Source organism: Pristis pectinata, chromosome 1 (assembly GCF_009764475.1).
Source record: "Pristis pectinata isolate sPriPec2 chromosome 1, sPriPec2.1.pri, whole genome shotgun sequence".
In the NCBI taxonomy this organism is placed as follows: Eukaryota; Metazoa; Chordata; class Chondrichthyes; order Rhinopristiformes; family Pristidae; genus Pristis; species Pristis pectinata.
This window is the reverse complement of record NC_067405.1, coordinates 96141470-96167993: the sequence shown is the minus strand read 5'-3', so window position 1 is coordinate 96167993 and position 26524 is coordinate 96141470. Positions and strand designations below refer to the sequence as shown.

Here is a 26524-nt window from a genome sequence, read left to right as displayed (position 1 = left end):
ATCAAAAACTAGATTAATGTGACTGACTATATAATAGCTGGTAATCACTAACAGGAACATACTTCAGCATTCATTAGTCCTTAATTACATCAAAAATGTCCAAAGGTAGCAGCTGCTAAACCCATCAGATGCCGTGGTTCCAAGTCTCATTTCCGAATATATAGATGTGTAATTGAAGAGCATCACCTGAGTCATCTCAGCACATTGTTTCCACATCCCCCACACCCCCCGCACCCTCCTCCACTGAGGATAAATGGAGTACTTTGTTGGCTGAGGCCTTAGAGCAAATCCTGTGTTCATTCTGTCTGTACTGTGTCTGGCATTGCTGTTTGTGAATCAGAATCCAAGTCAAGGATCATGTAATGAAAAATATGCTTTGCAACTGAATCACAAAATAAACATGTTGACAGTTCATTACAAAGACTTTCTTTGAATATATTAGCTGTACTGACATATTGTGCAGCAATTCCCTTTATTTACATAAATTTTGATACTGAATTGTGACAATTGCTACTACAGCTGTTCTAATAGCCATTAAATAAGTGGCAGTCCTGGCCTCCTTATTGTTATTGCAGTGGTATTATGAAAGGAATTAGCTGCCCTTGGTGTTTTTAAGAACCTGCCCACTAGGTTGGGATATTCAGGCAACCAGCCAAGAGCAGTTATTCCTCTCATGCCACCAATGCAATGGAAGCTGTGAGTCTGTCCCAGTACAAACTGTGCGGCACACTCTGGAAATCAAACCTACTTAGGGCACTGTTCCCAGTCAAAGTGACTCCAGGTATTGGAACACAGGAAATGCACCGGTCAATATGTGCACAGCAAGTACTGCAAATAGCAATAAATAAATGATCAGATTATTTGTATTAGAAGTTTGCTGAGGGATAATTGTTAAACATTCCAAGTGGTGAGAATGCCCTTGGCTCGAAGCTCTTCTCCACCAGGGAAGGCACATTAAATGCACCCCAACTTTGTGCAAGGCCAGTCCCCTAGTCCTCCCACTGTCAGCCTGATTCTATTTCACATAAAGCCCAAAAGCAACATGTGTGAAAGAATAAGCCTGACACACTAAGCCTCATGTAATGGCTGGGGAAGTCAAGTAGGTCCAGGACTTCAGTGGTGGAGGGAGAGGAAGGAACAGGCCTGGGATTGGGAGAGTGGATTGGGAACATAAGTGGAGAGCAACATTGGGTGATGGAGAAGAATCAGTGGTTAGCACACTGTGTGGAAACACCAAGGAATGTACTTAAAGGAGGATCTCCAAAAAGATCAGCACTCAGACCCATCAGCAGAGGACCAGTTAAGCCTGGATCTCCTTTAACTGACGCTGAAGCAGGTGTCCACATTCCAGGTGATGTCCGCTTCAGTATAAATGGTATGCGTTGTTCACAGGCCTCAAATTTGCAAGAAAATTCCATGCAAGTGACATCTAAATATGTGGTGGTCTCTGCATATGTGCAATGGAAATGAGTCTAATTTAGAGAGTGTGACATGTGCACAGGAAGGAAATGCAACTGGGTTTCAGAGAAAATTTACTGAAGTAGCATGCAACATCCATCATCAAAAATCCCCACCATCCGGCCCATGCCATTTTCTCGTAGCTACCATCGGGCAGGAGGTACAGAAGCTTGAAGTTCCACACAACCAGGTTCAAGAACAGCTACTTCCCTTAAACCATTCACTTCTTGAACCAGCCTACATAATCCAAATCACTTACCTCAGAATAGCAACACTTTGATCACTTTGCACTACAATGCACTTTGTTTTCTTTTGTTCTAATTGTGTTCTTTCTTGTAAAAATTGTGTAAAATTTATGTTTAATTTATGTTTTTCTCTTGTGAATGCTGCTTATTTGATGCTATGTGCCTGTGATGCTGCTGCAAGGAAGTTTTTCATTGCACCTGTGCACACATGTACTTGTGCATATGACAACAAACTCGCTTTTGACTATGACTTTGCAAAACTATTGCACTACACAGAGGAATTTTGAGACCAATCTATTCCTTGCTGTCCTCTTTCACAGGATCTTTTTCATCCATTGAAGAGGCTCAATGGAACTTTGGTTTAACATTTCACTTGTAAAAACAGCATCTTCAACAGTGTAGCTCTTAGTGTTGTACAGAGCTAAATGCCTTGACCATGGGTTCCAGCAACAGGAATGGGACTTGGAAGCCTAATTTTAGTATGCCAATGCTTCCAACTGAGTCAAGGCTGACACCAAAAGGAAACGAATAACATCCATGGATTTATTTAAAGTACTTTGTACAATGAATCATTTTGAAGTGCAGTGAAGTTTAATACTTCCAAATTCTGCAGCAATCTTTGCTGGCTGAATGTAATCTAGAGGAGTATTGAAAGAACAAGACTTGGCTTGCTATAGTATAAGATGTCATCAAGAAAACTGGATAAGGACAACATTACTACCACATCTTCTCAACGGTACGAAGTGATTGTCAGTAAATACTGACCTTGCCCAAGATGCCCTCAACCTATAAATGGATTAAAAAGTTCATTTTAACAAACTCTGATAGCTTTTCTTCAATTCAATAACACAGGAAACAGTAACCTTCAGGATCTTTGCAGTACAAGTGCGAGGGAGCTAAGCTATTGTTGTTATAAACCTAGGGATGTTTCAGAATCAATTGTGAATATCAATTCAGCTGCTGCATTGTTGGTCTCAGTGGGCAGTCTACTCATTTTTATATTTCAGTTTTCTGACTTTCACAGTCATTAAGATCAGCAGCAGCAAACTTGCCTGAGTCAGAATGTCATGGATATGCAGTTTGTATCAAACGATTCAGCATGAGGTCTGGACTGAAACTCCTGTGTAGTAATGATCAAATGTTGTGTGTCATTATATTTCATAGGATAACATCGGATTATATGGCATCAAAACAGGCCATTCAGCCCCATTAGTCCATACTCACATTTATGCTCCATCAGTATCAAGACTTCTCCTGGCTTTCCCCGTCGAAGTATATCAGCTTAAACCTCTATTTCCTCCTTCCCCATTTGCTTGTCTTGCCTTCCCTTAAATGTATCCATGTTATTCACCTCAACCATCACTTGTGCGGTGAGTTTTGCATTCCACTACTCTTTAGCTAAACAAGTTTTTTTCTGAATTTTTCTCTCAACAAGATTGGTGGAGTTGTGGACAGTGAAGAAGGTTGTCAACGGATACAGATATGGGCAAAGAAATGGCAGGTCAATGTAAGGGGGAAGTACACAGTTAATAGCAGGACTCTTAACAGCATTGATGTACAGAGGAATCGTGGGATCCAAGACCATAGCTCCCTGAAAGTGGCAACACAGGTAGATGGAGTGGTAAAGAAGGTGTATGGCATGCTTGGACCATTGAGAATAGGAATTAAGAAGTCATGTTGCAGCTGTATAAAACTTTAGTTTGGCCGCACTTGGAGTATCGTGTGCAGTTCTGATCACCCATTACAGTGAGGATGTGGTGGAGAGGGTACAGAAGAAGTTTACCAGGACCCTGCCTGGATTAGCGAGTGTTTGCCATAAGGAGAAGTTGGACAAACTTAGGTTTTTACTGAAGCGTCGGAGGCTGAGGGGAGACCTGATGAAAGTCCATAAAACTATGAGAGGCATGGACAGGGTAGACTGTCAGAATCTTTCTCCCAGGGTAGAAATGTTACACACTAGAGAGCATAGCCTTAAGGTGAGAAGGGAAATACTTAAAGGAGGTGTGCGGGTAATTCTTTTACACAGAGAGTGGTAAGTGCCTGGAATGCGCTGCCAGGACTGGTGGTGAAAGCAGGTATGATAATGGTGTTTAAGAGGCACTTAGATAGGCACATGAATATGCAGGGAATGGAGGGATATGGATTATGTGCAGACAGAAGAGATGAGTTTCATTTGGCATCATGTTCAGTACTGACATCGTGGGCCAAAGGGCCTGTTCCTGTGCTGTATTTTTCTATGTTCTAAGTGGTCACAAAATAAAACTGTGTGAACAGGAGTGGTGCCCTGGCTGACATTTATCTAAAAGCAACATAATTTTAAAAATTAGATGAAAGCTCAGAGTTGCACAGCACAGAAAACAGTCCTTCAGCCCACTACATCCATGCTGACCTATTTGCCCATCTACATTAATCCCATTTGCCCGCACTGGGTCCATATCCTTTTATGCCTTGCCTATTCCAGTGCCTATCTAAGTGTTTCTTAATCGTAGTGATTGTATCTGATTGCACCACCTCCTCTGGCAGCAAGTTCCAGACATCAACCACTCTTTGTGTAGGAAAGCTTTCCCTTCAAACCCCCTTTCAAACTAATTCCTCTCACCTTAATGCCCTCTTGTTTTGATACCCCTACCATGGGAAAACATTCTGACTATCCACCTTATCTATGCCTCTGTAAGTTTTTATACCTCAATCATGTCACCACTCAGCCTGCTTTGCTCCAGGGCAAACAAGCCCAGCCTATCCAATCTCTTCCCATATCCATCCTCTATTTGAAGTCGAGTTTATTTTCATATGCACAAGTATATGTGTGCACAGGTGCAATGAAAAACTTACTTATTCTAGGCAACTTCCTGGACACCCCTTAACTTTTATGACACAATGAAACATTTTCTCTGCAAATGGAAAACAAGCGATGACCTGAAGGGAAACCGTGGCCATGACTCCCAGACACAGAACACATTGCATCGCCCTGCTCATTGATACTAACTGCAGGAGGAACTTGAGTTCACTTGGTATCTCTTGAGGTCACAGTCTGGGTTAACAGATTAGTCACCTCAGTGTGAGGCTTCTCACATTGTATGAGAGAAAGAATCAGTGACTGTTTCTCACAAGTACGTAATGTGGCCGGAAAGCACTTTGGGACACTTAGAGATTGTGAAAGGTGCTGCATAAACTGCAACTTCCTTCCCTCTGCTTTTCAGTAATGAAGCCTCAAAGGGATCACATGGGATTTATCTTTTATGCTTCCAATTCACCAAAAATAACAGTACAAGCTAAGCTTGGGTCACTCTGATATGCTTGTCCAGTTCACTCTAACATTATAATTAGAGCAATGGGATATCTGCCCATTCAACCATGTAGCCTTGAAATGTATGAGGAGCACCTCTACATCTAATCAGTTCCAGGAAAGTGCATCTGCAGTTCTTTCTGAGTTACATTTAATTCGCCTTTGGCTTTGCAACGTTTTGGAATTAAGCATCTGTTGATGCCTTCTTGACACTCCATTGCTGTTGCTGCAGATTGTGTCATAGCTGAGTGGATTAGTGTCTGGAGGCTGGAAGTCCCGACTCACAAAACTCTTCATCTGTAGTCAGGAATAGGGCATCAGGCAAAACTATCTTCAAATTGTTGGATAAAAATCGCTCAGTTAACATTATTTAATTAATATTATTGAGCTCTGATGAAAGGTCATCGACCTGGAAATTTAAATTTCTTTCTCCCTCCATTGATGCTGCCTGACCTGCTGAGTATCTCCATTTTTCTTATTATAGGCAGTGACTTCTATTGGTTTCTGATCTCTTAAAAGATTCCTGTGAAATATATAATCAAATAGTTTATAGTTCGATTAGTTTGTAAAATCTGGCAGGTCTTAAGAATCAAATAATGTTAGTTAGAACATGCTGATAGTAGTGAGTGGGGATCCATGGAACATATTGTGCCCTGTGATCTTGGTCTTGAGCTAAGTGGTTGTGTAGTTCTGGTGATGGTTCGTATGAGCTTGGAAAAGGACAGATGCCAGAGCTGAGCACTATAACTAGACTTAGTCAATGTGACATCCCATTCCTCTATGTACTACAGATCTAACTATCTTATAAAGTGAATTGTTTCATGTTTGCGAAATTATGAGTTAAATAAAAGGTTGCTTATCTGGGCAACCTTTCATTAATCTTATCTGTGTGAGGTTCCTGCATTTGCTACCGTGCATTCTTTAATTTAACATTAGATCAGGCATCTTGCATTTAACCACAATAATGTGAGTTTCAGAAGTGCGATATCTACCATATCGAAATCTCAAGCCGATGAGGAGCTGTTTGGATCATGCTTTTTACACAGGAGTCTTTTGTGGAAGAATATTGTTGACTGCAAAACTGATGAACGCTGTGAGCTTTTAGCCTTCATCCCATCAGTGCATCATGTAATAAAACATTCATGACACCTTGAACATCCACAGAGAAGTTCAGTGTTTGGTAGCAAAGATTGATTTGTCACTGCATCATGGAAAAGTTCACTTCATTTCTTTAGGGAACTTATTACCAGAAGGTTTGTTTACCTAGGCTGTCAGGCCTGCCGTTCTCTAATAATCACTGTACCACCTTAATTTATTCCTAGAGAAAAGACAATGACGCAAAATTTTGCTGCACACAGAATACTTTTGCCCTGGTAACAAAGCTCAATTATTCTGATTGCTCTTTAGTAAGATCTCAGATCGCTGCCTTGTAAAATTTAAATTATTTTTAAGAAGGAAATAGAGTAATGCGATGTCAAAAATTTGAGGAATATTTGTATAATTGATCAGAACATTTTAGATTATGGTTGGTGTGTCTCATTTATAAATGGGGTCCAATGCAATTTAGATAGAGAATAAAAGTTCCCTTAACCCTCCTTCAACTAAGTGCCTTGGAACAGAACCACTCCTGCACTTTTACAACTTTCTCTGTATCCTACATCAGTCATGCTTGAGTGGAACTGCCAATTTACTACTGACCTTCTGTTGAAATTATGGTTAATTCTGGTGTGACCCTTTAAACAAAAATCATATTTTTTATGACATAGTGTCAAGTAGCAACATATGATGGAATCACTTGTGTTATTCTTATTTAATCACTTCTTGGGATCTGGGTATTGCTGGCAAGATCAGCAATTATTGTCTAACCATAATTGCCGTCGAGAAGGTGGAGGTGAGCTTTTGCCTTGAACAGCTGCAGTCCTTCACATGAACATATTCCCACAGTGCCATTGGGTAGGGAGTTCCATGAATCCGATCCAGTGATGATGAAGTCTGGGCAAGGTATTCCAAATCAGGTTGGTGAGCAACTGGGAAGTGAACATGTAGGTGGTGGTAATGGCATACGCCTGCAGGTTGTAGGTTTGCAAGGTGCTATTAGAGGAGCCTAACTGAGTAACTTCTGGGCATTTTGTTGATGGCAGCCACAGTAAACAAATGGTGAAGGGAATGAGTGTTCAGGGTGGGGTACGAGATGTCAATCAAGCGAGCTGCTTTGTTCTGGATGGTGTCGATGTTGAGAGTTGCTGGAGCTGTGCTCATCCAGGTAAGTGGGGATTATTCCACGACCCTTCTGACTTTTCCATTGCAAATAGTGGAGAGGTTTTGGGGTATCAGGAGGTGTGTCACTTGCAGCAGAATATACAGCTTCTTGTAGCCATGGTATTCATGTGGCAGTTCCAATTGATTTTCTGGTCAATTATCAAGTTCAAGTTCAAGTTTAACGTTGTCATAGGCATATTATATACATACACTATATATAGATATACACACAGGGTATAAATGCCATGATAATTAACAAATTATATATACAGTGATGACCCTTAAAATGTTGCTGGTTGAGTATTTTGTGATAATGCCATTGAATGTCAAAAGTAAGTGCTTTGGACTCTCAGTTGTGTTGAAGGTGACCATCTCCAACAATAGAGAGTCTTAAAACACTTACTTAAATGAGCCTGGCACTTTTTTTGGTGTGAATGTTACTTGCCACTTATCTGGCCGTGACTGAACATTGTCTAGATCTTTGCTGCAGGCTGACATGGGCTGCTTTATTTGCTGAGGATGTGGGAATGGAATTGAGCATTGTGTGATCATCAACATACATCCCTATTTATGACTAATCGTGGAAGAGTGGCTCTTGATGAAGCAGCTGAAGGTGGGTGGATTTAGGACAGTGCCCTCAAGAGATTCAGCATTGATGTCTGACAAAGAAACATCAAAGTGTCTGAAATTAAATAAGTTTGGGATATCTGTATCCAATTCTTGAGTTCACAGCACCTGCCTGTAGATAAATTGGTACCAGATTGCCCTTGAAAGGCAATTAAAAATGATAGGTATTGGAAATGTTAAAATAGTGCACGAGTGCAATGTTGCAGTAATGGTAAACTATTACAGATGGGAAGAAAGAGGATTCAGTCATGTTTTGATGCACCAAATTTCAAAATAAACTTCAGTAAATCTTATTTTTTAAAAGAAAGTCAAAAAGACTGCAAAACTGAAAATACTTATTGTGCTGGTCATGTGATGTGAGTGAGGGTCTGACTGGAGACAAGGCAATATTCAGTGAATCAAAAATCAGAGAAATCGCTGCTTCAAACCAAGGGCAAACATAGATCTGCTCAAGTCTGAGTGCAGTTGTCATATTGATCTTCTATTTGTTCTGGCACTTAATCAAATTCATATACTTCTTGCCTGATAAAATTCATATACTTTTTGTCTGATTCACAGGAGTTGACTTCAAAATGAAGACAATAGATGTGGATGGAATCAAGGTTCGAATACAGATTTGGTGAGTTCAGAAAGTTTTGTCTGCATCTGGGCACTTTGCTTTTAGGGAACTGCTATGCTGGAATTATGCTAATAATATTAATTAAATGAAACACTTACCTGATTTGGCTTTCTTTTCATATTGTCTTGATTTTGTTGAAGCCAGTGACTGCTCTTAAAAATGAGGCACATGGGTGAAGTTAAAGATCCTCTGATATGTCAAGGAGTTTATCTATGGGGAGTTGAGTTGTATAGACCAGGCAGTGTAAAGTTTGTGCTGATCTCAGCCAGTACTGACGCTTCAATTAATCTCAACATCTTTGAGATTAATTGAACGACGTTAAGGGTGAAATCAGGATTTTCCTTTTATTCTAATAATGCCAGCTACAAATACAGCTGTCAGGACATTAGAGTGATTATGATACTGTGTGGTGATAGAATATCTGGCCACTGGACTCACGATGGACAGCTGAGTGAAATTCCAGGTGTCACTTAGCAGCCATCTCTCCTTAGGATGAAAGGGCAAAGCAGACAGGGTGATCAATTCTATGCTCTAAGTTTTGAATGATTTTATAGAGAATTGGTATGGGACCAAGCACAACAGTTCTTCAAAGAACTCCCATAGCACAACAAAAGCCTATTTCTATGCTGAAAATGTCTTTGATTCCAATTCTGCTTACAGTTACATAAAGTTCAAACTGGGATAATTATTTCAAAGATCTCAGCAGCCTGAAGGGTGCATTGGGCTGAGGAACTATATAATTCATGGTTCTTACAGAGCTCATAAAATTGCAACTATGACAGTGTTCTGTAAAAATATGCATAGAGGACAAGGTGAATGAAATCTACTGTGAAACAGAAGAAGAGTACTTGAGAATTTGCAAGGGACTGCTGGCGTACTTGGGGAGGCATGCCTTCTGTTTTGAAAAGCAAAATATTGCAGATGCTGGAAATCTGAAATAAAATCAGAAAATGCTCTCGGTATTCAGTGGATCAGGCAGCATCTGGGGAGAGAGAAAACCCAAGTTAATGTTGCAGGTTGAGAACCTTTCACCAGAATTGTCAGTTCTGATGCAAACTAGAAAAGCTGGTTATCTGAAATTGTTGAGTTCAGTGTAACATGCTTAGTCAGAAGATGAAATAATTCTTGTCACCTTCAATGTGATGCCATCGTCAGACACATTTATCCTCTCCTCCCCATTTTTTTAGCAAAATGAAAACCATTCCTTCTGTAACTTCCATCACACTTCAATTTCCAGCAACACCCACTCGTCTTCTAATGGCACCTACCGACACAGCCACAATAAATGTAACACCTGCCCTTTTGCTTCCTCACTTCCCACCATACAGGGACCCAAACACTCCTGCCAGGTAAAGCAGCAATTCACAGTACTCTTTGTAATTTAGTGTACTGCATTCTATACACTCAATGTGGTCCCCCCTACATTGGAGAAACTAAACACAGATTGGATGACCACTTTGCAGACACTTCAGTCCCCAAAGTGTGAGCCCAAACTCAGTTACCTGTCACTTTAATTTCAGTTCTGAGGAAGGGTCTTCAGCATGAATCATTAAATGATTTCTCTTTCCACAGATGCTGCTTGACTGGCTGAGTTCTTCTGGTATTTCTGTTTTTGTCTAGATTCCTTGTCTGGAGCCAAGTAATTGATCTCAAAGTCGCACATCTTCATGGAAAGTTATCCATTCAGAAGGAGGGTCTAAATGCCTCCTCACAATAACAAGGGAAATTGGAGGGAGTGACTTTTCATCTTTTCAAATTCATCTCACAGAGGTCCTGGCTAATGATGTCAGGCCAAAGCCAGTTTGCAGGGGATGATAGCTGTGCAAGCGAAGAATGCCACCTATTTTTTTCCTGGTCTAAACAGGCACATCCTCTTCTTAAGAAGCTCAGGAACAGGTCCTATCCAAATCGTGTCTTGGTTACATACTCTCTTAGGGATCGTTATCGCTGACAACTTGAGAATCGCACCAAACACAACGATGTTTTGACATCACCCATGTACCCCTGACCCCACCACTTGATAAATTCCAACCTAAATTCTTGAGGACACAGTCTTGCTGTTCACCTGAGAATGTTGTCCTTGGTTGTAAAAAATCTGCTCATTTGTGTGATCTATGAAAGATTCCAAGCCTGGCCACTCATTACAGATAAATTCTAACAGGATTTTTCAACCTGCACACAAAACTGAACGGCATCCTTCTCCCTTCAGGGTGCTTCAAACATTGGATTTGACTTTTGAAAAGCAAATCAAAACCTGCAGATGCTGGAATTTTGAATTAAGAACAGAAAATGCTGGAGATACTCAGCAGAGTCAAGCTGCACGATCTGTGGAAAGAGAAACAAGAGGTTGACGTTGCAGGTACTCAGCAGGTCGAGCAGCATCTGTGGGAGGAAAGGAATTGTTGACATTTTGGATTGAAACCCTGCATCTTGAAGTCCTGATGCAGGGTTTTTACCCAAAATGTCAACAATTCCTTTCCTCCCACAGATGCAGCTCGACCTACTGAGTTCCTCCAGCAGATTGTTTGTTGCTCCAGATTCCAGCATCTACAGTCTCTTGTGTTAATATTGCACATTGATGGCCTTTCATGAGCAATCTAATTCCACAAATCCCTTCAGCTCCTTCCATCTCTCCAAAGACTGATCCATTCCAAAATGAAAGGAGAAAATACTGGAAATGTCTGTGAAAGAGAAACAGTTAATGTTGCAAATCAATGAGGGCTCTCTCCACAGATGCTCTTGAACTGTTGAGTATTTCCAGATTCCTGAATGCCCGAAAAGCAGTGCATTACTGAGCTCCAAAACTCTGTCCTTTGCAACCTAATATCACTGTAGTTATCGCACACTCTGGTCCTCACTGCCAATTAAGCAGAAATTTGTTTTCTTCAGACACCTAGAGCTCAGAAAATATCAGTGAGCTATGACACTTATCAAAGGCTTTGTTATGAATACTAAAGTCCATTGTCGGTGTTGGATGGACTTGATCCATGCATCAAATGCCTTTATAGAGAAGATAATGTAGGCTATTGTGATCCCTGTCTCAGGTTGCACTCATGAGGTAGGAGCTCTTTGTTTTTCTGTATATTAGAAACTCAATGAACAGATTAAAGATCTTAAAAGCTGTTACCTTGTGTCTGGCTCTGATGTAATAAGCTCTGTAGATTCTCTGTCTTTTTTGGGGATCAAATAATGGCTCAACAAGAACCTGTGTGTGTTCTTGGCATTGAGGCATTCCTCAGGGTCTTTCGGTTGCAATTTCACATACTCAATATCTTTTATGCTCTGTTGTGCCTGCTCACATGCCTATTGGCAAATCCATCTATAACATCACTCCAAAGCCAGCATTGAATTAATTCCAAAATAAAAAAAATCACAAATAACTGGAAATGTTCAGCAGACCAGCAGCATCTGTGGAGGTGTAGACTTAATGCTTTAGCTTGAGAATCTTTCTGTCCACAGATGCTGCCTGACCTGCTGGGTATTTCCAGTAATTTTTCGGTTTCATTTCAGATTTCCAGCATCTGTAGTGTTTTGCTTTTGGACTGATCATTGGATGACCAGTCTCAGCCTACAGCTGGCTGTGCAATTGACTGTCCTGCCCTTCAGCTCATTCTCTTCTCACTTGTTTCAGATGTCAGGGAATTCGCACTTTCAGCCCACTTTCAGACAGCCGATGAGTAATTTTTTCCGCACCTTTGCTGTTATTAAAATCTGAATCATCTCTGCAGCTATTGCTGTAGCTCAGTTTGTCTTCCTTTTTTTGTATTCAGATCACCAGAAGGGATAATAAATCTCTTTTGTTACATGTTGCTATGGGCATTGAACTTATGCCAATTTCAAGACCATGCTTTGTTACCTGAGATCAGTGGTCCCCTTTCCTTTCCCTAACTCTAACATCTGAAGAGTACTTTGGTTTTCTGTTTCAGTTACAATTCATCTCTCTGCTCCCATGATACAGCGATAGGTGAAGCCCAAACTCCTTCCTGAAATCTCTAATGCTGCTGGCAGTGAGTACATCAGCTTCAGATATGAGGCCTTTAGTTCTGCTGCTATTTCCTTGTTTTGCCACTATCCCCATAAGAATATAAGAAATTGGAGCAGCATCTCACCTTTGAGCCTGCTCCACCATTCAGTAAGGTCTCATCTCAGTCCTAAGTGGCCATCCTTTATCTGTGACCTCTGCCTTTGGTCCTTGGCTCTTCAGCCAGGGAAAACAGCTTCCCACTCCTGTTATCCAATATAACAGTGACATGTATTTATGTTAGAGCCTTCATATTGCAATGCATCCTCAGGACATGTGCCTGTGATGCTGCTGCAAGTAAGTTTTTCATTGCACCTGTGCGTACATGTTCTTGTGTACATGACAATAAACTCCACTTTGGCTTTGATCTTCACAGAGATGTCATGAAACAAATATTGATACTGGGTTACATCAGATGTTAAGGCAGATAACTGAGGTCTTAACCAAGGGAGTAGTTTTGGAGGAATGTTTTAAAAGGAAATGATTTTAGACAAGCATAGATTCTGGAGGATACAGTGCTGGCAGCCAAAGGCATGGCTACCAATGGCGGAGCAATTAAAGGTGGGGATAATCAAGAGGCCAGAGCTGGAGAAGAGGAGTTAAAGGGATGGTTGAGAGTACTGAGATTACAGAGATTAGAAATCTTCACCCTCCTCTCCTCCCACCTCACTCCATCTGCCTCTCATATTTTTCTTCTTGTTTTTCTCTTTATCTGCCTCCAACCTGCAACCATCCTTCACCCTTCCTCAGTCCACCAACCACGTCAGGCTCCTGTCTCACAATTCCCCCTATCCTCTTTATACTGACCATCTCCCCTTGCCACCTTCAGTCCTGATGCAGGGTCTTGACCAAAAACGTCCACAATTCCTTTCCCACCACAGATGCTGTTCGACCTGCTGAGCTCCTCCAGCAAATTGTTTGTTGCTTCAGTACCTCTGACATTGTAGAGCTCTGTCAGTGCTGCGTCTACTGAGATCACGTGCTCAGAAGTCCTGGAGAGGGCCTGAGCCTACAATCTTCCAACTCAGAGATCAGGGTGTGAGAGCTGAGGCACAGCTGAAGTGAATCAGACAAATCGAAAAGAAAATCAAAAGATCTGCAGATGCTACACTTTGGGTCGTGGTCCATCTGTAATCTTGGGTCATTTTTCTTGCTTCATTGGTAAAATCTGGCCAACTGGGTTTGTCCCACAGCCCTGCTGTCAGCTATACATAACCAGACAAAGAAACATAATGTGCTTCTCACTGCCACATTAACACATTTGGTCTCAATCCTGCTTTCATGCATTTAAAACAGAACTGCATCCAGAAGGGCACTGCTTTTTTCAGCACTGAAGTTTCTGGTCTTGGCAATTTAATATAACAAATTGTATTTAAAACGTCAAATAATGGCAAGTTCTTAAGTACCTTTTTAAAGTTTTATTGCCCTCAGCCTTTTGGAGGCAGGGTGATAAGTTCCCAGGCTTCAGTAGGACTGAAATAATTCTGCGGTCAGACTAACTAAATGGGAGGTCATGGGTTAACTGGCAGGAAGTAACTTTTGAGTTTTATGCTGCACGCACAGTGCCTCTTGTGATGGAACAGCTGATACCAAGAAATTTCTCTGCAGAGAATCAAGTGATCATGCTCTCATTCAGTGTCAGGAACATAAAACACAGTAGTAGGCCATTTGGCCCTTTGAGCTTTCCACCCAATAAGTTCCCAGTACTAAAAGTCTGTCTTCATGTACTATCCTTTGTATTTTTGGCAACTTGGAGGAAAAATATTGAGTTTATAGACCCGTATTTGATATATATTAGTGATCTTGTGGGCTGCCCCCAGAACACACTACGCAAAAGATGCATTACACTGTGTGTTTTGATGTACATGTGACTAATAAAGATATCTTATCTCATCTCAGCCTAGGAACTCAAAACATTATTCCAAAGTTTTGCTGATGATATGAAACTCGGAAATGGAATAGGCAGTGAAAATACTAACATACTTCCAAAGGGCATAGCCAGACTGATAAAATAGCAAATAGTCGGCAGATGAAATTTATTGCAGCAAATCAAACAATTTTGATAGGAAAATATGAGAGGGCATATAACCAACATATACAGTTTAAAAAGCAGAAGGAATATAACATATTCCATGATCTCCAAAATGCTTTGCAGCAATGAAGAACATTTCCTGTGGGGCAAACTCCCAGAAATAGCAGTGTGATATTGAAAAGATAATCGGTTTTACAGAGGTTGATAGAGGGATAAGTATTGTCCAGGACACGAAGAATAAAATCTTAAAGAGGAATGCCATCTGAAGATTGAGACCATTCAGTCTGCCAACAGTAAACCGCAGTAAAAGGATATATTTATTCCACCACCTGAGGTATTTTACTTTTGTACATGTTCTAAGTGTAGTTCTTCTTCCTTTTCCAGATACAGATCTGAACTTAAGCATTAAAAAAACGTACTTTTTAAGAGCTGTACGTTCATGTTGATTTTAAAGGAACTTTACTTGTGCCAACCTATAATTGAGCACTGTACTGCTGCTGCAAAACAACAAATTTCACGTCATACAGTGTGTCAGTGATAATAAACCTGATTCTGATTCTGAGATGACCAGGATGGAATTTCTATCTACACTGAAAAGCATTAGATTATTTGTAAAAGTAACAGCAGTGTGACATTCTGGAACTTCAACATAAGATGTCATCATCGGGAGTAACACAGGTTTTTAAATTCCTGGTCCTTGTCTCCACTCCTCACCTGAAAGCACTGATTCTTTTTGGTTTGGGTTGCATGGAGTCTGGCTGAGCCCAATACTGTGTCCAAGTGTCTATTCAAAGTGCTCACTTTCTGGCAGGCTTTGCTGGCTGGTTATCAAGAACACAAACCTGGTTACTTCTCCAAGTCCCCAGCAACCCCAAAAGTGTAATTGAATCACTTACAGCAACTGTACTTACTGGTCTGGGGGAAGGAATGTAGCGGCAGGGGGCAAAATAAAGGAGACACATTTAAGTTTTCCAATGACTTACCATACCTGGAAAATACATCTACTTTCTTCTGATAACAAATATGATTACAAAGGATGAGGAAGACATAAGTGCAAAATTGTTTGACATGTGAGCATTAAATTGTACTGCATTTAACAGCTCAGCACCTGAATCACCTGCAGAAATTCCACTGTTAAGATTAGGAAGATGTCCTGCCTAGTTAAGGCCATCAACACGTTGTTTGTCCTTTGTCATGGCACACCACTAATTTTTAATTGATGGCTTCATGTACAGCAGTGTTTGATGCATGGTGTATGGAGTTGGTGAAGAATATTAAAGGAAAATAAATAAAACTACTGGGTCTTGAGTCACTCTGGATCTTCCTTTCCCTTTGGTCTGCTGCAGTCTGGGAAAAGATGTAATGATGTAAAGAGAAAGAGAAAAGAGAAAATACCTTCTGAAACAGGATGGGAGCTTTCAAAAATGCGCACAGTGGTGATTCCATTCATGCCAAAACATGTTTATGGCATTGATTTGAGTACATTTTAGGATCTACTTTTAAGAGTTTATAATCTGACTTGCATCTTCTGCAATCCTGCCCTGAGTTTTGCCTCAATCTCATTTTACTCCCCTTCACATATTGAGCAGTGCAGATTTCTTTCAACAGAATTAATGCTTGGTGAACTTCTAAATATAAATACAGAATTAAAGATTGTATAGGACCGTAATTCTGAATCCCATGTGTTCAGAGCGTCTTATGGTCATTTGGTCCATTGAGCATTTCAGCATTACTCATTCCTACTGCCCTACCTCTTCCCCATAGTTGTACTTCATTACGTTCTGACAAGTTAACTTTCACCAGTGTTCTCTGCTTCCTTTCCCTTCATTAGTATCATATCCATGGTACCACCACCCCTTTAACATGTGAAGCTCATGAATTTGCCAACTATTAAAGCATCAGTGTTATTGAATGTCTTCAGGCAGTCCACACTGCACTCCTCTCCTTTATTTCATTAAAGATCTCAATCAAGTTTGCTTAGGAAATTTGCCTTTATTATGGCTGTCATTTATTGATGTCTTTCCATCATTAACTTGCTCCCCAAACTATAGGTGTCACCATTGTCACCTTTGACTTGTTGCCCACAATTCATAATCATGTTCTCTCAGCAGCAGCTACACCAATTACCAGAGATTTGAGAATAAGGCTGTTTTTTTGTTTCCTGATCATGGTTATCTGATTCTACATAAAATGGGCATGAGCTCTAGTTCCTGTTAGCATTGAATTTCAAGAGTTGTTGCAGGTTAACACTCAGCAAAATTTATTTTCCCACATAGTGGATCATGTTTGTTCCAGCTGGTTTGATACCTTGTGTAAATAGACAAAGAGTAAAGTATTGTTTATCATGAAGTGTTAGTGTTAAAATTGGCTGAGGTAGTTAAGTTATAATTATGAGTTGAGTTTGAACCTGTGAAGTCAAGTCTTTGACACAAAGATGACATTTCTTCCTTCCTCTCTGAACACACTTTCAATGTAATGACAGTTCCATACTAGAATTAAAAGAAGGGTTAGTTATAGTTCATCTGGTAGCACACTTACCTCTGAAACAAAAGGTTGTGAAATTAATTCCTACTTCAGAGACTTGAACAAAATAACTTATAATGCCACTCCATTGCAGCACTGAGTGAAATGCTGTTTTTTGGATGAGATGTTGAAATGAGATGCTCCCTGCTCTCTGAACTGGAGGTAAAAATTCCATGCAGCATTTTGTAAAAGCTAGGGGAGCCATCCCAAGTACCCTGGCTGTTGTTTAACTCCGCACCAACAGCAATTACATTGTTGTTTGTTGGAGCTTGCTGAATGTTGCAAATTGGCTGCCATGTTTCTTACAAAGAAGGGAGAAGAAACTTACAATTAAATGTTGTCTTTCAGTCTCTTACAAAGTGGTTTCTGGGTAATGAAGTAATATTGAAACAAAGCAATGTACATCTCAAAGCATTCAAGTTACATGTCGCATGCTCCCAGAAGGAGCAAAGTGATAATGACAAGATGAATTGTGCTGTTAATGTGCATTGGGAATGAATGTTGGCCTGGACATTGGGGATGACTCTTCTGAATTTATTAAGAAGAGTGCCGTAGTATCTTTTACATCCACCTTGCAAGGGCAGATGGACCTTGGTTTTGGTTTGCATCCAAAAGACATCACCTCTGACTTTTTAGCACTCTCTTGCTGCTGCATTGGAATCTCCGTCGAGATTTTTGTGCTAAGTTTCCCAGCGTAGGACTTAAACCCTCTTCCTTCTGACCCAGCATTGAGAGTTGCCATCAACCAAGGCACAGCTAAGTCTCTAACTTCAGAAGTAGTTCATTGGCCACAAAGAGCTTTGGGATATCTGGGATCACGAAAGGTGTCATGTAAGTGTAAGTCTCTCTTAGTTTCTTCATATCACTAAAATTGGAATACGAATATTTGCTGTTTTGGTTTTATCAATCACTGGCTCGAAGTTATACCATTGTCATGAGCTTGCAAAAGCAGATCACTTATTTTTGTTTTCCACTGCAGTGGAACAGCTTACTCCTTTACATTGTGCAGGCAAAATGGTCCACAAGGAATTTCACAATTAGACTATAGATGGGGTATGCTCTGTAGATAGAGAGATAGGGCAGGGGAGTCTAAGTCTAGAGGACATAGGTTCAAGGTGAGAGGGAAAATATTTAAAGGTGATCTGAGGGGCAAGTTTTTCACACAGAGGGTGGTAAGTTATGGAACAAGCTACCAGAGGAGGTGGTACGGGCAGGTGCAATCACAGCATTTGAAAAGCATATGGACAGGTATGTGGATAGGAAAGGAACAGAGGGAAACAAAGGACTGCAGATGCTGGAATCTAGATAAAAAAAACACGATGATGCTGGAGGAACTCAGCAGGCCAGGCAGCATCCATGGAGAAAAGCAGGCGGTCAACCTTTCAGGTCAGGACCTTTCTTCAGGACTGAAGATAGGAAAAGGGGAAATCCGATATATGGGCTTCCCCTTTTCCTATCTTCAGTCCTGAAGAAGGGTCCTGAGATGAAACGTTGACTGCCTGCTTTTCTCCACGGCTGCTGCCTGGCCTGCTGAGTTCCTCCAGCATCATCATCTTTTTCAAGGAATAGAGGGAAATGGGCCAAATGCAGGAAAATGGGATAAGCATAGATAGGCAGCTTGGTCGGCATGGACGAGTCAGGCCGAAAGGCCCGTTTCTCTGGACGCTTATCACTTTATGACTGAGCCAACCTGCAGGATCTGGGAGGATTGGAATTGGTTTATTATTGTCACATATACTGAGGTATAGTGAAAACTTGTCTTGCATACCGTTCATACAGATCAATTCATTACACACTGCATTGAGGTAGTACAAGCTAAAACAATAACAGAATGTAGAATAAAGTGTAACAGCTACAGAGAAAGTGTAGTGCAGGTAGACAATAAGGTGCAAGGTCATACCGAGGTAGATTGTGAGGTCAAGAGTCCATCTTATCGTACTAGGGAACCATTCAATAGACTTATAACAGCGAGATAGAAGCCGTCCTTGAGCCTGACGGTACATGCTTTCAGGCTTTTGTATTTCCTGCCCGATGGGAGAGGGGAAAAGAAAGAATGTCTGGGGTGGGTGGGGTCTTTAATTATGCTGGCTGCTTTACCAAGGCAGCGAGAAGTACAAGCAGAGTCCGTGGAGGGGGAGGCTGATTTCCATGATGTGCTGAGCTGCATCCACAACTCCCTGCAGTTTCTTGCGGTCACGGGCAGAGCAGTTGCCATACCAAGCCGTGATGCATCTGGATAGGATGCTTTCTATGATGCATTATTAAAAATTGATGAGGGTCAAAGGGGACATGCCAAATTTCTTGAGCCTCCTGAGGAAGTAGAGGTGCTGGTGAGCTTTCTTGGCAATGGTGTTTACATGGTTGGACCAGGACAGGCTATTGGTGATATTTACTCCAAGGAACTTGAAGCTTTCAACCCTCTTGACCTCAGCGCCATTTACGTAGACTGGTGCACCGCCCCCCTTCCTGAAGTCAATGACCAGCTCTTTTGGTTTGCTGACATTGAGGGAAATTTTGTTGTCATGACACCATGTCACTGGGCTCTCTATCTCCTTCCTGTACTCCGACTCATCATTATTTGAGATATGGCCCACTACGGTGGTATCATCTGCAAACTTGTAGGTGGAGTTGGAGCAGAATCAGGCCACGCAGTCATGAGTATATAGGGAGTAGAGCAGAGGGCTGAGGATGCAGCCTTGTGGGGCACCAGTATTGAGAATAATCGTGCCGGAGGTGTTGCTGCCTATCCTTACTGATTGCAGTCTGTTGGTCAGGAAGTTTCAAAGGGAGGTGTTGAGTCCCAAGTCTTGGAGTTTGGTGATGAGTTTGTTTGGAATTAGAGTACTGAAGGCAGTGCTGTAGTCAATAAACAATAGTCTAATGTAGGTGTCTTTACTGTCCAGGTGCTCCAGAGATGAGTGTAGGGCCAGGGAGATGGCATCCACTGTAGACCTGTTTCGGCGATAGGCGAATTGCAGTGGGTCCAGGTTTTATGGGAGGCTGGAGTTATTGTGTGCCATGACCAACCTCTCAAAGCACTTTATGATGGTGGATGTCAGAGCCACTGGACGGTAAACATTAAGGCACGTTACCTTGTTTTCTTCAGTACCGGCATGATAGTAGTCTTCTTAAAGCAGGTGGGAACATCAGATTGAAACAGGGGGAGGTTAAAAATGTCTGCAAGTGCTCCCACCAGCTGATCTGCACAGGATCGAAGGACACAGCCAGGGACGCCATCCTGGCCAGATGCTTTCCCTGGGTTCACTCTCCAGAAGACTGATCTTAGGTCTGCAGTGGTGACTGTGGGTTCAGGTGCATTGGAGGCTGTCAGGGCGGGTGGTGACATTCCAATCCCCTTCTGTTCAAAACGTGCATCGAATGTGTTAAGCTCATCAGGAAGCGATGCGCTGTTGTCAGCAATGCTGCCCACCACAACTGACAGCTAGTCTGGGACTCAGTTTTGGACTGGTATTTTCTCTTGGCATCTCTGATAGGTTTACAGAGGTCGTATGTCAATTTCTTGTGTAAGTCAGGGTCATGTGATTTGAATGCTGCAGTCCTAGACTTAAGTAGGGAGTGGATCTCCCGGTTCATTCGTGGTTTCCGGTTTGGGAACACCTGGATTGTCCTCTTTGGTACACAGTCCTCAACACACTTGCTGATAAAGTCTGTGATGGTGGTGACATACTCGTCTAGGCTGGCAGCTGAGTCTTTGAACATGGACCAGTCCACCGACTCAAAGCAGTCGCGTAGAAGCTCATCTATTTCCTCAGATCAGCACTGTACGACTTTCTGCACTGGATCCTCCCATTTCAGCTTCTGTTTGTATGCAGGGAGAAGGAGAACAGCCTGGTGGTTTTATTTACCAAAGTGTGGGTGGGGGTGTGGCTCAGTCGGCATCATTGATGGTTGTGTAGTGATGGTAAAGGGTGGTTGGGCCGCTGGTGGGACAGGAGATGTGCTGGCAGTATTTTGGTAACATGCTCTTGAAGTTAGCCGAGTTCAAGTCACCAGCAATTATGAAGAGGGTCTCAGTGTATCCTGTTTCAAGGCTGTTGACCACAGAGAAGAGAAGGACCACCAATTGAAATTCTGGCCAAAGCTGTCAGGCAGAAGCTGTTAAAGGGGAGGGTAAGTGAGAAGTAAAGATCGGGCTTGAAAGCTGAAGGGTTTGCCAATGATAGTGAAGTGGAAGGAAGAGGGTGAAAGAAATGCATGCAAGTGAAGACTTCTACGGAGGATTATTTTGTGTCAGTAGAATGGAGGACAGTGATCTCCGCAGATATATGAAGGATAAATTTGTTGGCTAAGAAATCTTAAGCCTAAAGTAATGACAGAATGAGGGATTTGACTTCAATCTGGTTAAAACAATAGTTCGGGCTGATATTGGGTATGATCAATGCATAGGATTGATGTTCAGAAAGTATTTGAAAAAAGTAGTTGCAGGTCATGACTTTTGACAGTATTGATATGCAACGGCCCAATAGGTTTCCACTGTCAGGAACGTAGTAATTCTAGAATTTGAGAAACAAGCATTTTTTCTGCATGAGTGAACAATGATAGTTTGAACAGCCTTTCTCATCGGTCTCCATCATATGGCAGCCTGACCTTTTGACAGTGTCTTCCACAAATTAAGCTCATGTGTGAAAAATTATGTGTTAGTTCCAGTGTCATGGGACCATATAAGAGCATTAACATTCTGCAAGAGAGCAGAAGGGAAAATTGGGCATGAGGGATTGTAATCCACTTTTCTAAAGTATTTTTTTTGGAAGAGTAATTTGATGACAAAGTATGTGAAATATAAGAACCAGTTTGGAATTAAGATTCTATAGAGTGACTCCATAGAGTTTATTTAATAGGGAAGCCGGAACAATATTATTTTGTCCTGCATTTGCTAGAGACACATTAATTCTTCTTTCATGATAGCAGGGAAAGGGATAAAAATTTGGCCAAAGTTTTTCATTAAAACTTTCCTCAAGCAAAGTTGGTAGCTTTTTAAATCTCTTGCTGATAATGCAGTACATCAATTTTTTTTAAACTACTTACAGAGTCAAAGAAGGGGAAGAATAGATTGACCCAATGTTGGTCTTTCACAGGTTTATTCTGATCATCTGCAGCTGCAACATGATTTCCTTCTTTGTGTTTATATGAATACTAATCCCTCCAGACAATAGGTGCCAAGGTTTGCAGCAAAATCATCAATAATTCATTTCCATTCCTCTTTCAACTGAGCCAGTTCAATGATCATGTTGTTGTTGTTACCTCTTTTGACATCGAGTTGAGATCTCTGTATGGAGGGATGAGATTAAACTCCTTGATAGATTTTCAGAGTTTTCACAAAATTGATTTGCATTTAACACATATATATTCAGCTATTCAGGGCGGCACGGTAGCGTAGCGGTTGACGTGACACTATTAGAGCGCCAGCGATGGGGTTTCAATTCCCGTCGCTGTTTGTGAGGATTTTGTACATTCTCCCCGTGACTGCGTGGGTTTCCTCCGGGTGCTCCGGTTTCTCCCCACATTCCAAAGACGTACGGGTAGGTTAACCTGGGTTTAAATGGGTGGAGTGGACTCGTTGGGCTGGAAGGGCCTGTTACCCTGCTGTATAAATAAAGTTTTTAAGTTTTTAAAATATCAGAGGAGCAACACACAAAATGCTGGAGGAACTCAGCAGGTCAGGCAACATCTATGGAGGGAAATGGGCAGTCGTTCCTCCAGCGTTTTGTGCGAAACATCAACCGTCTCTTTCCCTCCTTAGATGCTGCCTGACCTGCTGAGTTCATCCACCATTTTGTGTGTTGCTCCAGATTCCAGCATCTGCAGTCTCTTGTGTCTACATATTGGAAGAGGTTACTGATCTTATTTTACAATTCATCCTCAAGATGTTGGTGTTACTGGAAAGGCGAACAGTTGTTGACCATCTCAAATTGTTCTTGTACTGAATGGCTTGCTGGGGCATTTCAGGGGTCTGTTAACCACAGCCCAGTTGTTCTGGAGTCATGTATTGGCCAAGCCATGTAAGGAGGATAAATTTCTGTCCCCAGGTGTAAACCAGACAAGTTTTGCACTGATCTGAGAAATTCATGGTCATCATTGAAATGAAAAAAATATTATTTATTCAGAGAGTTTGTAAATCTTGGCAATTCTCTACTCCAGAGAACTATGGTTGCTCAGTCATTGAGAATATTCAAGATTACTGGTGATGCAGGATCGATCATGATTTATTCATTAGAGGAACAGGCTTGAGGAACAATACGAGCTATTTCTGTTTCCTTTTCCCTTGTTCATAACACTGATGCTAGTTCTTTTATCCCAGATGTATTTAATGAATTTCAACTCCCAATCAGTAGAAGTGAGATATGAACTTGTGTCGGAAGATCATTGCTTCAGAACCAGTCCAGCTATATAAGCACTCTGTTGCCATGCTCCCAAATTACTTCTAAATTGTAGAAGACCAGAGCAATTCTGGAGTGCAATCCCTCCATTGACTCCACCTATACTTCCCTGTGCCTCGGGAAGGTGGCCAGCGTAACCAAGGACCCCTCCCACCCCAGTCATTGTCTCTTCTATCCCCTCCCATCGGGCAGAAGATACAAAAACTTGAGAGCACGTACCACGAGGCTCAAGGACAGCTTGTATCCCGCTGTCGTTAGACTCTTGGACCTCTTATATGCTAAAAGATGAACTCCCGATCTCCCATCCTACCTTGTCATGGCACTTGCACTTTGTCTACCTGCACTGCACTTTCTCTGTAAGGTAACATGATATTCTGCATTCTATTTTACTTTTTACTACCTTGATATACTTATGTATGGAATGAACTTTCTGGATGGCATGCAAACAAAACCTTTTCCTGGTATCTCATGTGACAATAATAAACCAATTCCAATTCAAGAGAATAAATACTGGTGAGGAAATAGCAGAGACGATAGAAATTATCACAGCCCAACATGGTTCAGATCTTGAAGTCAATCATAGACATGACAATGCAACCAACAAGGATGGGAAGGTCTCTGGAGCTCAGGTGATGCTTCTTCCACAGAGGCACAGGCCCTTCTTTCCTCCAGGTGTAGTATACACTGAAAATAATTGGCAAAATTTCATCTGACTCATCAGTTGAGCTTGATCATGTATTAGGCGGATTTCAGTTATTATATACTAGTTTCAAGGTAGGTCTATAAAATTGAGAGACAATGAGAGAAAATGGTTTAGCGTTTCAACACCAGACCAATGGTGGTCAGCTTGTATTGACTGCATTCTTTCATCAAGAATCTGAAAGCATTGACTGGTTTGTTCTTTTATTCCTCTTTATTATCTATCTTTGCCCATGTTCTGCTTAAATTATGAGTGTTAGAATTGTTGTAACTGTGAACTGAGCCACATGGAAGCTGTCATTGAGAGACATAAGCTCTTGTAAATTGGTAAATTAAATTGGTAAATTGGTTTATCATTGTCACACGTACTGAGATACAATGAAAACCCTTCTTTTGCATGCCATCCAGGCAGGTCATTTCATCACATCAGTACATCAGAGCTATACAAGGGAAAAGTATTAACAGAATGCAGAATAAAGTATTACAGTTACAGAGAAAGTGAAGTGCAGGCAGACAATAAAGTGCAAGACCACGACGAGGTAGATTGTGATGTCAAGAGTCCATCTTAGTATACAAGGGGACCACTCAATAGTCTTATAACAGCAGGATAGAAGCTGTCTTTGAGCCTGGTGGTATGTGCTTTCAGGCTTTTGTATCTTCTGCCCAATGGGAGGGGGGAGGAGAGAGAAAGTCTTGGGTGGGTGGGGTCTTTGATTATTTTGGCTGCTTTACTGAGGCAGCAAGAAGTGTAGACAGAGTCTATGGAGGGGAGGCTGGTTTCCATGATGTTTTGAGCTGGGTCTACAACTCTCTGCAGCTTCTTGCGGTCTTGAGCAGAGCAGTTGCCATACCAAGCCATATGATGCTTTCTATGGTGCATCTTTAAAAGGATAGGATGTTTTCTGTAATGTATCTATAAATATTGGTGAGGGTCAACAGGAACAGGCCAAATTTCTTTAGCCTCCTGAGTAAGTAGAAGCGCTTATGCACTTTCCTGGCCATGGCGTCAACATGGTTAGACCAGGACAGGCAATGGTGATGTTCACTCCTTGGAACTTGAAGCTCTGAAACCCCTTGACCTCAGCACCATTGATGTAAACAGGAGCCTGTGCACCGCCCTACTTCCTGAAGTCAGTGACCAGCTCTTTTGTTTTGCTGACATTGAGGGAAAGGTTGTTGTCATGACACCATGTACGTTCTCCCGTGTCTGCGTGGGTTTCCTCCAGGTGCTCCAGTTTCCTCCCACATTGCAAAGACGTACGGGTAGGTTAATTGGGTTTAAAATGGGCAGCATGGACTCATTGGGCCGGAAGGGCCTGTTACCATGCTGTAAATAAAATCTTTTTAAAAATGCCATAAGGCTCGCTATCGCCTTTCTGTACTCTGACTCATCATTATTTGAGATTCGTCCCACAACGGTGGTGTCATCTGCAAACTTGTAAACTTTTATTCAAGATCGCAGATCTTCCGGAGAAGCTATTTCTCCTCACCTGACACTCAACAGCACACAGATGTTTTGTATAACAATAAACAATCAACTACAGTTTCAATGGCTATAATTACCTCTTAACTTTTAACATTTTGAACATAAACAGGTAATGTTCACAGAATCACATATTTATAATGGGAGCACATCCCAACCAGCAAAACCCCTTTGAATATTCTAATACTGGTGGCTGGTCCGAGAGCTTCTGAGCACAAACGCCAGACACCATAAATATTGCCTCTTTTGTTACAGTGTTGAGGGATGGCTCCCTGAATATACAAGCAGCTAGAATATTAAGTGACAAAACAGACATGTCCTGAACAGTGCATTAAGTGGCAGGGATATGCCTTTAACAATGTGTTAATTCAGGAAATGGCCACTTAATAGCTTCCCTGATCTCATTTCTCCATCTGCCTTTCCATCACACATCCCTCCCACCAGTTCCCCTCCCCACCTCCCTCCCTTTATTCCATGCTCCATTGTCCTCTCCTATCATATTCCATTATCTTTGTCCTTTGTCAATTCTCCCTATCACCTCTCAGCTTCTGACGTCATTCCCATCCTCATATGCCTATCACCCCACTCACCTGGATCCACCTGTCACTTGCTAGCTCTTGCTCCGCCCCTTCCCTCCACCTTTATATACTGGCTAAATCACCTTTCTTTCCAGTTCAGATGAAGGGTCTCAACCCGAAACGTTGACAGTCCGTTTTCCCTCCACAGATGCTGCCTGACCTGTTGAGTTCCTGCAGCGCTTTTTGTATTGCTCCAGATTCCAGCACCAACAATCTCTTGTTTCTCTCTGATGTGCTAATACAGGAGATGGCCACTTAATAACTTCCCTGATCTCATCCTCAAGGTTTCAATAATG

At 41.6% G+C, this 26524-nt stretch overlaps 1 protein-coding gene across 1 annotated transcript in view; it reads left to right on the top strand.

The window, feature by feature from the left end:
- Positions 1-26524, top strand: part of rab15 (RAB15, member RAS oncogene family) — a 123459-nt gene that overhangs the window by 63984 nt on the left and 32951 nt on the right. The window contains exon 2 of the mRNA XM_052029500.1: positions 8434-8494. Within this exon, the coding sequence (XP_051885460.1) occupies positions 8434-8494 (61 nt within the window). The remainder of the gene's footprint in view (positions 1-8433; positions 8495-26524) is intronic.